This window comes from Melospiza melodia, chromosome 5, assembly GCF_035770615.1.
Source record: "Melospiza melodia melodia isolate bMelMel2 chromosome 5, bMelMel2.pri, whole genome shotgun sequence".
Classification (NCBI taxonomy): Eukaryota; Metazoa; Chordata; class Aves; order Passeriformes; family Passerellidae; genus Melospiza; species Melospiza melodia.
The window spans coordinates 35074920-35087616 of record NC_086198.1 but is presented as its reverse complement, the minus strand read 5'-3'; the positions used below and the strand labels follow the sequence as shown (position 1 = coordinate 35087616).

The 12697-nt window shown below is 42.7% G+C and overlaps 1 protein-coding gene across 1 annotated transcript in view; it reads left to right on the top strand.

Moving 5' to 3' along the window:
- The first annotated feature begins 12187 nt into the window (after positions 1-12187).
- The window catches only part of PRSS12 (serine protease 12), a 33421-nt gene continuing 32911 nt past the window's right edge, over positions 12188-12697 (top strand). Inside the window, exon 1 of the mRNA XM_063157018.1 lies at positions 12188-12605. Within this exon, the coding sequence (XP_063013088.1) occupies positions 12287-12605 (319 nt within the window). The 5' untranslated portion in view covers positions 12188-12286. The remainder of the gene's footprint in view (positions 12606-12697) is intronic.

Genomic DNA, 12697 nt, shown 5'->3' with positions numbered 1-12697 from the left:
TGGTCACACTGAAAACTGAGAAAGATGCACGAAGAGAAGGAAATTAAAGAAGTCCAGACTAATGTTGTGGGAACTCAGCACATCCCTTGGATGTCCAGAGTTGCCAAGAACCCCGTCGGGGGGCTTGGAGACCCTGGCATGCTGCCCAGAACACCTGGTGGCTTGATTTCGACCCTTGCAGCCAATTGCCAGTTTTGTATGAGGACATGAATGTCACACAGGTTTGAATGGTGTAATAATAAAGTATTCACAGGGTGAAAATGTAGATTTTAGGATTTTTGGTATGGGTTATGGGGACAAGATGAAGGAACCAGGGTGTGACTAGTCCTCCTTTCTTCTTCTTCTTGTTCTCCATTTTCTGCAGTGATGTTGGCACTTTGAGATTGGTTTAGAATAGAAGTGCACTGTCTAACATAGGTGATAGGTATTGGGAATTTAGAGTAAATATTTTATACGTAGTTTGCAGTATAAAAAGACGATACTGCCTTGGGGGCGGTCAGAGTGCTTGTGGCTACCTTGCTGAACAGCCCTCAGCTGGACAGAAAGAAAATTTTATAGATAAGAATTAATAAACAACCTCAAGACCGAAAAGCAAAGAGTCCAGACTCATTCTTCTGTTGCGTGGGCCGAAGCAGAGACATCCTGCACATCTCGGGGCAGAGAACATCAACAGCCGACCCGAGAAATACAAAAAGAAACCATTGCAGCTATCACATTTCTCAGTGATACAATATCCTAGAATTAGGAGGGAGCTTTTGAAATTTCATCTATTTGATCCAATACAATACCAAATTTGATCCAATACAATACCAAATTTGATCCAATACAATACCCTACAATACCAAAAGTTTTTTTTTATTATTTCCTTAGGGAATACATTACTAGTTATAGTGTCCTATCCGTAGACATGTTATGGGGAAAGAAATGCTCAGTAGCTGTCTCGTGCTACTGTGCACTGCTTTGGCATTGTTGGTTGTAATGAATACAGTAGAAGCCTCTGCACAGTAACAAAATCACTTCCTCCTGGATGTGATCTGATGAGGTTTGTGGGAGCCTGCACTCCACTTTTAGAACTGGTTGCTAAGATGAGCTGATCTTTACAAACATTAATGGCTATATAAGAAGCCATATAAGATGATGTTCTGCTGTATACATGCACTCTTTCAAAACAATAAAGCTGTATTTTTGCAGAATGCTCCATGCTTTTCTGCTTCTCTGTGTGTGCTGTGGTCAGTTAAGGTAAATATCAGACAGAATTCTCACTCCTCTAATGGTGACTAAGGAGTTTGTGGAACTGTCATCAACTCTGATCTATTATCCAGACTTCTTCCTTCATGTTTATGAAGCCAATTGTTTCCACATCCTATTTTTATTTAGCTGATTATTCCTGAGTACATTACCTTTCACTTCTCTTTTATGACACGCATTCAATCTTTTTAGTTCTTTCTACTGTTGCAATAATTTTCAATTCAAAGACTGTCCTCCAGCCTACTGTATCTACTTCCAGTGTCAGGTGGCTGTGCAATAAGCAGATATTCTCTGCCACTTTGCTTAACCATTTACAGTATTATAAAGTATTTATAATAACACAAATTCGCACCCATTTGGGAATTGTTACACTGACATATATTCAAGTCTAGACTAGTCCATTTAGCAAAAAACTGCTACTTATTTTGTGTCAGTAGAAATTATTGTAAAAGTTACACAGAGTTAGACACAAACGGCTTGATTTAGCACTCTTCTCTCATTTTAATTGTTCTTCACATCACATTGTGTCCTATTAGATGCTAAATAAATTAATAAACTAAAAGCACCAAATGGATCAAATAGATGAAATGAGAACGTTTATTTCAACTCAAAAAGGATGATTAGAAAAACATAAAATATAAGAACCTTTTATAATAGAAAAACAGATCTTAGCATGGACTAACATCACACTCTTATTTAATGTCCCTTTCGCCCATGCTTTCAATGAAGTACCTAGATGTACCTCTTTAGCAATGTCTTTATGAATTGTTACCTCAATCTTGGAGCCTATTTTGAACAAGTGACAGTATCCCAACACCCAGTGACCGTGGCTGTGCTTGATTTTGTACCCCTGCCTTAGCCTCTGTCCCCTACGGAAGGCAAATCCCACTTAATGAGCCTATTGCAAAAACACCACACCCATGAGTCTGCACAAGCTCACTTAGCAGCTCCAATTTAGTTTCAAAAATCGATTGGAAGGAACTAAGTAGCAGCAGAGTGTCTATCAGGCGAGCACTGCCTGTCCTTAGTAAGCCCACAAGCATCCAGCCAAAACAGAGCCTCCATAAACACCCTGCCGCTGCCTGGGGATAATTTGCCCAGCATGTGCTGCCATTTCACACTTATCTAGATCAAGTTCCACTGCCACTTGATCCAGCCTCGGACATGTCCTTTGTGATGGACACAGAGCCTTGATGTTGGAGCTGCTGCCCCTGCACCAACTGGTCATACCTGGATGTGATCATTGACAGGAATTTTCAGAGATTTTGTAACTCCTTTGCTTTTGAATGGCATCATATTTCATTCTATTTTAGCAGCAACAATAAGTGACTTGCACACAAAGCTTAAAAAAATTATAAAATATTTCTAAGTCCCCTACAAGGAAGAAACTTATTTAATGGCCTGAACTAAACATTTTTCTGGCCTCCTCACAAGCAGCATCCAACATTGCTCTAAGAAAACCAGCAGGATTGGAGCAGAATTAGAGAAGCATTTTGAACAGAACTTTGTTTACCTGAAAAATGTGGATGGGTCAAGAGAGGGTTTTAGGACCTTGCACTGGATTTGCTTAATTGCTAGGAATAGTAATAATTTCTGCTTTTAAAAATTCTTCTGATTAATAAATTTTGTTCTAGAAATGTCACAAACTATCAAAATTATAGTCTATATTCTTAATTCAAGATATCCTGTTTACAGCTATTCAGACTTGACATTAGGAAGCATTTCTTTAGGAGAGGGTGGTCAAACACTGAGCAGGCTCCCTGGAGAGGGGATCAATGCCCCAGGCAACCTGTCAGTGTTTTAGAGGTGTCCACAACAACAGACTTTAACCTTTGGTCTGCCCTGAGGTACTCGGGCAGTTGGACCACATAACAGTCTGATCTACAAATTCAGTTGTTAATTTGTATTGCAAAAGATAAGACTTTGCCTTTTTACATTTCTTCCCTCAAGTCCCACTTCATTTGGAGACCAGGCAATAGGCTTCTCACCACATTCAGAGAACGCTTTTCAACAGAAATGTCTGTGTGTATGCCTTAAAACACAGCAGGTGAAGAGAGGGTGGAGTGCAGCTTTATGTTGCATTGCATCTAGCCTTGTGTTGACTCCTTTTCACTTAGACACTGCCCCCTTATTGAGGCAGGAGTAAATCTCTAGTAATTATACAATTCAGTGTTATTATTTGTTCTACCACTGAGCTGAATTTGATCCACTCAAAGGGAGCACAGATCTAATGACATGATGTCTCTGTCTCCTGGCTTTACTGTTACAAACCAAAGCATTGAAGTGGGAATTGGTAATGCTGTGAATAACAGAGAGCCGTATTTCTATAGATCGCAGTGTTCACCGACTTCCAGACTTAACTCTACAAGCACCGAGATCAGAAAATATTATGTATCACTTCCCTGCTTTCCCTATGCTTTTCACACAATATATGAAAATTACTCTGCCCGTTTTATCTTCCAGCCATACCCTGTGTCCCATCATGCTTGCAAAACAAGCCCATTCATTTTCTGTTTACTTGGGGTACCTGTACACAGGCTCTGTCTCAGCTGCTTTGTTTGTGCTGACTGGCAGCAAAGGAGACTGAATGATCCTGTACAGAATGTGACAGGATATGGCAGCTTGGTATACTGAAAACCTCCTGTGTCTGATGTCTCTGTATTCCAGAAAACTCATCTTTATGTATTACCTGACACACTCGGTACTTTAGTTTTCAGTATTATTTAGTGTCTCCTGGCAACCTCCACAGCTAACTAAATGGGGTATTTTCCATCAGCATGTTATTTGTACAAAATATTTTAAATATTTTTAAATATAGCCCTGAATTTATTGTTTATCTTCTTGTTACTCCAGAATATGGCTTGTAGTGAAATCTTAGAGAAAGGAGTTTTTCACTTTTCCTGGATCCTAGGAAATTCAGAGAGAAATTCAGGAAGAAAAGCCCACATATACAGGAAAAAAAAAAAAAGTGGGCACATGGACTACACACCATTGAAGTAATTTCCCCAGGGAAATGGTGGATTTCCTAACATTGGGCACTTGTAAGAGTGCTGAACCATCCCATCTAGGTTGTTCTTTTGCCAGGAAAGTTTGGGTCAGATGGTCCTTGAGGTCCTTTCCAACGTGGTGTCCTATGATTCAAATTGCAAGTTCACCTCCTACAGCTCCCAGCACAAGTTACTTACTTGATTTTTAAGGGCTAAATGAAGGCTCTGCTGAAACTAATGGCACCATTCTGAGACAGGGTTCCAAAACAGAGTAATAATCACAATAAAGCAAGGAGAAGTTTGAAATTTTACAATTGATAAAGTTAGCAGTACTTCTACTTCAGACAACTGGACATTGGTCTGTTAGAATTTAATGACTTACCATTAGGAAGTATTGTGTCAAATAACAATGTTTAAAAGTTTAAAGTAAAATAAGTAGAGTGTAGTGTAATACAGCGCTTATTCAAAAAGAAATAGAGTGCTAAGCAGATCAATATGAAAAAAGAAGTCACTATGTTTTGTATAGCTGTACCTATAGAAATAATAGTATTCTTCATAATCCAATGGGCTTCATTTTAATTTTTCCTTTTACTTGACATATCATTATGTCAGCCAAGATGGCCAAGTATGAAACCAGTAAGCTGGCATGTGTAATTCCACAGAACCATTAGATTATCAAGGAAACAGCAATGGGGAAATCACAAAAATAGGACAAGAGGGATCTGAGGAGATAAAAAAGTCAGAAGTGAAGATGAATAAGGGAGGCCTTACCCAACAATGATGATTATAAGAAAGTTCTTTGTTTTGCCAGTAGTTCCAGCAGTGGAACTTTCCTGCTTTGTGCCCTTGTCATCTGTCACCCTTCCCAGCGGCATTCCGTGGGAATGAAGGCAATCTAAGTGCCAGTGTCTGTCACAGGTCTGCACAATGCCAGCGCTCTTCTAACTACAGGAGACATAATTCAATAGTGCAAAGATAACTCCAATCCCACCTGGTACAGAAACTCCTCAAACTGTACAGAGGATCCCCACCTTATTTATTTTAAAGTATATGTGTCTGCATTGTAAAATTTCAACTACATTGTTGAAAGGAGGCACAAATATCAAGTATATCTTTGTGCATCACTTTAAAGCAATCAATGTGAAATAATTGCTGCAGCTCTGCATATATTTGTGAAAGGAAGCTAGGAACTACCGGGATCTGTATTTTTTAAAATGGTACCAATATGGGCAACCAAACTAAGACATGTATTCATAATGCACAATATCTTCTCACTAACATGAGAAGATTCACTGGTTTCAATGAAATTATTAACCTATACAGTCAAGAGACCATGATTATGAACACTCATCAATATATTCCCCTCCTTGACAGTTACACTTCTCAAATCATTCAAGTAAAACAAAAGGCAATTTGAAATTAGTCCTCATGCTTTCAATGCAAACCAATAAATCTCAGTCTCCCTGAGTCAAGTAAGTATAAACTATTTTTTTGGCCTTCCTTTTAGTAAGTATGAGAATATGTGTTCCTTTGAAAAAATAATAATAATATTCTTATCCAAAACTATTATGAGAGAAGAGAATGAAGAGAGAATGAAGCCTCCATCTTTCTCAGAAAACAAATTTATATAAAACAGATAGGATTAAATCTGGCTAATGTTGACTAATGGTCATTGCATATATGTAGCTCAGCACTAATAAATTCCTGCATTCCTCTGAAATTCTGCAGAAAAAAATCTTTACAGACTCTGTGTGTGTTGCTGTTGGAGGTAGTGTAGCAAATAGCAGAAATGACTCATTGCACTACTGCTAATGGGAAGGTGGGACGGGTGAGGTGAAAGACAAAAACACAAACCAACCCTGCCTGCCTCACTTTCTGGGGTTTGGAATTTTCACTGCACTTACACTTCACAACAATGAAATGCAGAATTCTGAAACAGGTATTATTAAGAAATGTTTTGAGAAATTTATCTCTGAGCAAAGAGAAGACAAATGCTACCATTCAAGACATAAATCATTGGAGGGAACTACCTGGATTGTTTGTGAGAGAGGAACTAATTTAAACAAGTCCATTTCTAAAGCATTGTTTACCTCAGGGAACCTTCTACACATGAATGTCAGAGGAAATTGTAGAAGGTCATATATCTCAGCTCTGTGAACCAGTTGTCCTCAATGACAGAGGATGTTTTGTATAAATAAGGCTTAATCCCGCTCTGTGGCAGGCTTACCTAATGTTTGCAAGGCCACCTTCTATATGAAAAAGAGTCCAAAATGTATGCTTTATGATGAATTTATCAAATTTCTTTTCACATTTTGTGTCACTTAAAGGACTGACTCACTTACCAGATCCCACACAGACTGAGAGTAGTCAGGTTTGGAACTGAAGTTCCATTTCTTAGCAAAACTCCACTAAGCTTGTTTGTTAGCAAATGTGATTTTCTATACAATTTTTTAAAAACATCCTCCTTAGCATATTCTTGCCTCTTTAAATATACTTATTTATAGGCTGGCTACACAGCCTCCCCTTTCACCCAGTTAACGGACTGCAACATATGGGATGCTGCCTTTACTTCCCATAGTGAGCTTTAGGAGCTAAAGCAGCACCTCTGTTGTATTTCTGCAGACAGGCTGGGGCTCTCCTGCTCTCACACTCCAGTCTCATTCCCCACTCTGCCACATGGCACCGCACACTTGGGATCTGCTGAATGCTCCTGCTGTGACAGGAGCATAAGGAGTGCTTGGAGGTTGCTCAGGGAAGCAGTATCAAACCAGGCTCAAACCCCACAGCACAGGGAGTGCATGAACAGGCCCATATGCTGTGCCGGTTGCCCGTTCCTGGGCGTTGCTGAAACAGTAGCAACACCACGGACACATCCTGTCTGCAGTGCTCCAAAGTGTTCCACCTACTTTACACATGCAACAGGAACTGGTTCTCACTTTTAAGCCTTTCTGTTTTAACTGCAGTTACTTCATCGTGTCTGTGGAACCCAGTGTTGAGCACATATACACCTATGTATTGAAGTCCTCCAGGAAATCAAGTTTCTTATTGCCTTGTTCCAGGAAAACAAGGTTCCTTATTTCCTTATAATACAAACTCGGCCCCTTGTACAAGAAAGTATTTAACACTTTAAAAAAGCTTTTCCTGTGATCTCATTACTGTGCCCACTGTGTTATGTGTTAATGGAAACCTCATCAATTACCGGCTGTTCAGCTACATCCTGTGCAATGCAGGGTCACCCTATGGAGCTTATATGGAATTATGGACAAAAGGCCTATTCTCTTCCACATAAGCACAAACCCAAATTAATTTTGAGTCAGACTTGGCAGCATTTCAAATTTCTGCTGCCCATGTAGTTAAAAAGAATGACACGAATGAATAAAATTATTTTATAAGAGCGCTGACTTACATACTAAAAATGTTGACTCATTTGGGTGCCCGTTCCATGGCTCATTTTGCACATGGAAGTCTCCTTTGTGAGAAGCCTTGTTTCTTCTCCTAGTCCTGACTTCAGCCTGGTGTTTGATCTCACCCAGTGCCCGCTAGGTCACATGTACAAGTTTCTCCATTTATTCCAGCACTTGATCTATTTGCCCCAGCCTAGTTAATTATATGAAAAAAAAAAAAAAAAGCACAAAATTATTAGCTAGACAGTAAGGAAATAATTTCATTGTTGTGCCTGGCTGTTTGACTACATTTTCTCTACTTTGTACTTCTTTCCTGGGGGAATTTTTCAAATAGCTCATTGCCTGAAGTCAGCCCTTGGTCTGAGCTGTCCCATCTGTGCTGCTGCTTGATGCTAACATGGGCAGGAGGGAATGCAAGAGAGAATACCTTGGATAGGGCTATCAGTGGCAGTGAGACAGGACTGAGTCAGGCCTTTACTTGTCACCAGTATTTTAACTGAATTCCATCAACAGCTGGAAGTGCTCAGCTTTTCTAAAATCTCTGCTGACAGCACACTGCATGAGTGACTCAAAAATAAAGGTAAGCAGCTTTACTGAACACAGGAAGAGGCTAATCAGTGAATTTTCCTATTGATTCAAATGGCAGCAGAATTAGACTGATTCTCCAGCAGAATTTTAAATGCCGGGTATTAAATGTTTTGAAATGCAGGACTACTATTTTTGCACGGTTAACATACACATCAGATATTTTCACCTATTCACATGAACCACTCATTGAAAATTAGTCCTCTAATAACCTGTATCCTCACACGACGCAAAATCAGAGCCAGACACAGGGAAGAACTATCAAGTGCTTTTAGAAAGCTATTAGGATGAAGGAAGTTCTTGAATAAGTTTCCTTTAAAGCCTCGCATATTATGAATAACCCACACTGCTCTGGATAATGTGAGTATTTCCATTTCTTGGGTAACCTAAGGAATCTATGCACAGAAATATGAGGGGAGCAGGGAGTGTTGAAGTGGTCAGATCCATTCATAACTATGAATTATTTATTATTATTTGTTTTATCAACAGTTTGGTGTTGGGGCTATCTAAAATCAGTAGAGAAAAAAGCAGCCAACCCTGTGGAATTGTACAGAAACTAAAACCTATTCTGGCAGATGATTTCCAACTGCTGTCTTGGAAGTTGCCAGTGCACAGCACAGATTCCCCAGCTTTGGTCACGAGTGTTGGTCTACAGGACTGCAGTCAAAACAAGCTAAATACCGAGACTAAGTATTGGAACCATTTCGCAAAATCAGGAATGGGCTTCACCTGGAGCCAGTTCACCCTCTGTAATGTCATCTTAATGCATTATTTTCCCTACCAATCCCAAAAGACCATAACAAGCCTTTGCTTTCCTATATAAATACAGGCTTTGTTAAACACAGATTACTGAGTTGAAATCCCCCAGTGCTGCAGCAGGAGTTTAACTTGCAGTTTCCATAGATTTGTGATTTTTCAGCATTTTTTGCCTTTTTTTCCTAAAAAGCTGGATGCTGTAATTTCAGAATCCAGGCTATATGTAACACCCAGATTGATTTTGAGTTTTCCAAATACTACTTGCTTATTTTCCTAACTAAGAAAATATATTTTTGATTTCCTTTTCACTTGCAATTCCTTATTCATTTGCATTTCCTTTTTCAAAAGCAGTTCAATTTGTGAATGAGTTTTCAATAGTTTTGTACAGTAGAGAGAACAATTTTTAAGGTGGCTAAATGCACTAAGAATATTTAATATCTGGAATCTTTCTAAAGCTATATCAGAGTAATAATCCTCTGTTTCTTGTTTCTAAATATGTGAAGGTAAAGTCCACCTTTAAAGCTTAGTGCAGTTTTTACTGTTATTTTAAGTGTGAGAGTCCATTTTAAATCCAAAAGAATCAAGCTTCTCCAGACCACAGTCTATAAATATAACTCTTGCTTTGTCTTTGCTCTTTCCAATAACTTTTGAGTGATTGTGACTGCATGTGACAGAGGTAGAAGTCACAGAGATAATGAGCTTCCTCTGAGTGTGATAAAAGCAGTCAAGCAGATCAGAGTGATTCTCTGCGTGGCACCTGTAAGTGCCAGAGGCGCAGGACAAACTGTGCATGTGCTCAGACTGTTCAGACACCAGAGAAACCATATGGGGGAGACACTCACAAATGCTCAAGCCAAGACAGACGCTGCAAGCAAAGTGCAAAGCATACAGCCTGCAAAAAACCGTCCATCAGCTCCAGGATTCCTTACAAGAGTGCCCCCTCCTCTTTACAGTAAGTTTACTATCAATCTCTTGAATGGACACCAGTCTGAGTCCCTAATTTGTAACAAAAGCTTTATTTTCTGTAGCATTAACGGACCTCATATCATAGGGAAAGCTCATTTATAGTTTCTAAAACAAATGAAGGCTCCTTCTCCTTATAAGGCCACATCAAAAAGAACAATCATTATAAAAATTAAAATCTTCAAAAGTCAGTCTGTACATGTGGATCCTTCCATTAAACATGAACCCAGTCTTGGGAGTGAATCATTATGACACTGCTTTTTTGTTTCTTGATGCTTTTTTGGAATTGTAGTTACTTCCAAACCTTTTTCCCTGAGGAGCCTACCCTCTTTTCCCCCACCTCCTGCTGAGTACCATTTTGCAAGCTCAAGCACAAATACCTCTACCCAAACAGGTAAAGAAGGTTCACTGCACAGCCCACACACCTTGGGGAGGTGAATGCAATCAGAATACAAGAGTTAAGTGCCAGGCTCAGAGCTTTGCCTGAAGCACTTTGCAAGACTCACCATAACCATAGTCATTTGTTTTCTTTCCCCTGTGCTGATCAGGAGAACCCTTTTTCTTCCAGGCTACAGAGGGGTTGGAAAAAGAGCTTAGGTCAGGGAAAATGAGATATTGTTACTTGATGCCAAAGAGTGTTTACTAGGCAATGAAGGAAACCTTAACAAGCTAGGCTGAGCATGCTTTTAACTGGTCCTTCCCAAAGGATAAAAGTAAGCAACTTGTCATGACAGAAACAGAATTTCAGACAATTTAAAAATGGTCATAGTGAGTTGCTTTCAGGCTAATATCTTGTATATAGTCAAATACTTTGAAAACAAATTAAATTCTTGCCAGTCCTGATGTTTTTTTAAATAATGCATATCCATATCCCCAGAAGAAATCTCAGCAAGAAAGAACAATCTGTGCATTTCTGTCCACAAAGAAGTGCAACAGACACTGTGATAGCATAGTTTTCACGTTGCTGTAGAAACTCCACCAGAGTATGCTTTAACTTTGTGAGTGATTAAAATACAAACTGTAATGCTGCCATAAAGAATTAACCACAGATAAGCAGAACTAAGATGAACGCGGGCAATCCCAAACACTACGTTACCTGCTTTCCTTAGCGTTGGAGCTCTTTTGTTCTTATAAACCAAAGTTTAAACTGATAAAGTTGCATTTTGCACCTTTTGAACAGTTTGGAGGTTGCTAAAGGAAGGGCACAGTTCACTGGATACATGTGGCATTCTGCATGGAAAGCAAAATCACTCTCTTTCTTTTAGACTTTTGTCTCAACAAAAGATAGTGGAAATACTCATGTGCTCACTCAAGAACCAAATTAACACTTTCCAGACAAAAAAATTAGAGAGGAAAAAGGACCTTATGGAGAGGTGAATCAACAAACTCACAAATTGCCAAATAAAGCGTACATGCTCCATGAGGTGGAACTGGACCTCAAGAATGAAGGGCATAGATTAAAACCAGCAGTAAAGGAAAACACAGTGACTAACCCAAACTAACAACCAAATGATGTGAGACAAAGAAGCCATCTGACTGACAGCCATCCCGATCGGACAAGGAAATCAGAGATGATCAGGTCATGCAGACCTCTGCAGCGCTCAGAAATAAGCAGATTACTATTCAGAGCACATGGGACTGGGATAATGCTAAACCCTCGAAGGCATTTCACGGCATTTGTTTCCAGCCCTTTGTTCCCCGCTAACACGTCTGGGGATCTCTCCATCCCCTGCGCCCCCAGACGGCCCTGGGGGCCTCTCGCCCCGAAGCTGCGCGCCCCAGGCCAGGCTCTGTCCCGGCTCCTTCCGTTCTTTGTGAGGCTATCGGAGGTCCGGGGAGAGACAGGCACGGGACAGGGCAGAGAAGGTGGCTGCTAGGGGAGCCCCAAACCGAGGGGTGGGGTGAGCCTCCGGTGAGACCGCGGGCAGAGCAGAACTCGAAGGGACGCCGGCGAGGGTGAGGGATGGTACAGGCGTGGTAGCCCCGAGGCTGGCGGGGGAGCGGGAGGGAGCCCCGGGGCCGGGCTCGGGCGACGCACTCCCTGTAAACCCCGCCGGGGCTGCCCGAGGGGCCGTGCCCGTGGCCGGGCGGGCGCTCCGCTCGGCTCCCCGGCGCGCTGGGCAGGCTGCGGCAGGTAGGGAGCCGGCAGCGCCGGGGCTGCGCCTCCCCGCGCCCGGCTCGCCCTGCCCCCGCGGGCCGAGCAGCCGGGGGGGGGGGGGGGGGGGGGGGCGGCAGGGGTGTGCGGCGAGGGGGATTAGCGGGACGCCGCGGCCCCGCCTTCCCTCCTCGCATCCTGGGCGCGATGAGAGGGGGAGATGGACCCAAGCCGGCGGGACTGGCACCATGACATTCGCCGGCTTCGTGGTGGCGCTGGTGATAGGGGCGATCCCCGGAGCCCGCGGGCCGGGGCAGGTCTCCGGCAGCCTCCCGGCCGCCCGCGACCCGCAGCCCCCCGCCGGCTGCCCCGCCGGGGGCTTCCCCGCGGCCCAGCGCCCCTGGGCACCGGCGGCGCCCCCTCTGCCGCGCCGGGGGGCGGCGGGCCGGGCGCCGCGGGGCCGCCGCAGCTCCTGCGCCCTACCCGGCGGCGGCGAGGGGCGACCCGGCTGCGCCGCCGGAGCCGGCCGGGGCGCGGCGGAGCGCGGCCGCGCTGACTGCGAGCGAGGTAAGCGGGGAGACGGCGAGCCCCAGGCAGGGGTGGCGGCGGAGCGGGAGAGTGCGAGGGGCTGAGGGACGCGGGGGCAGACGGACACTGAG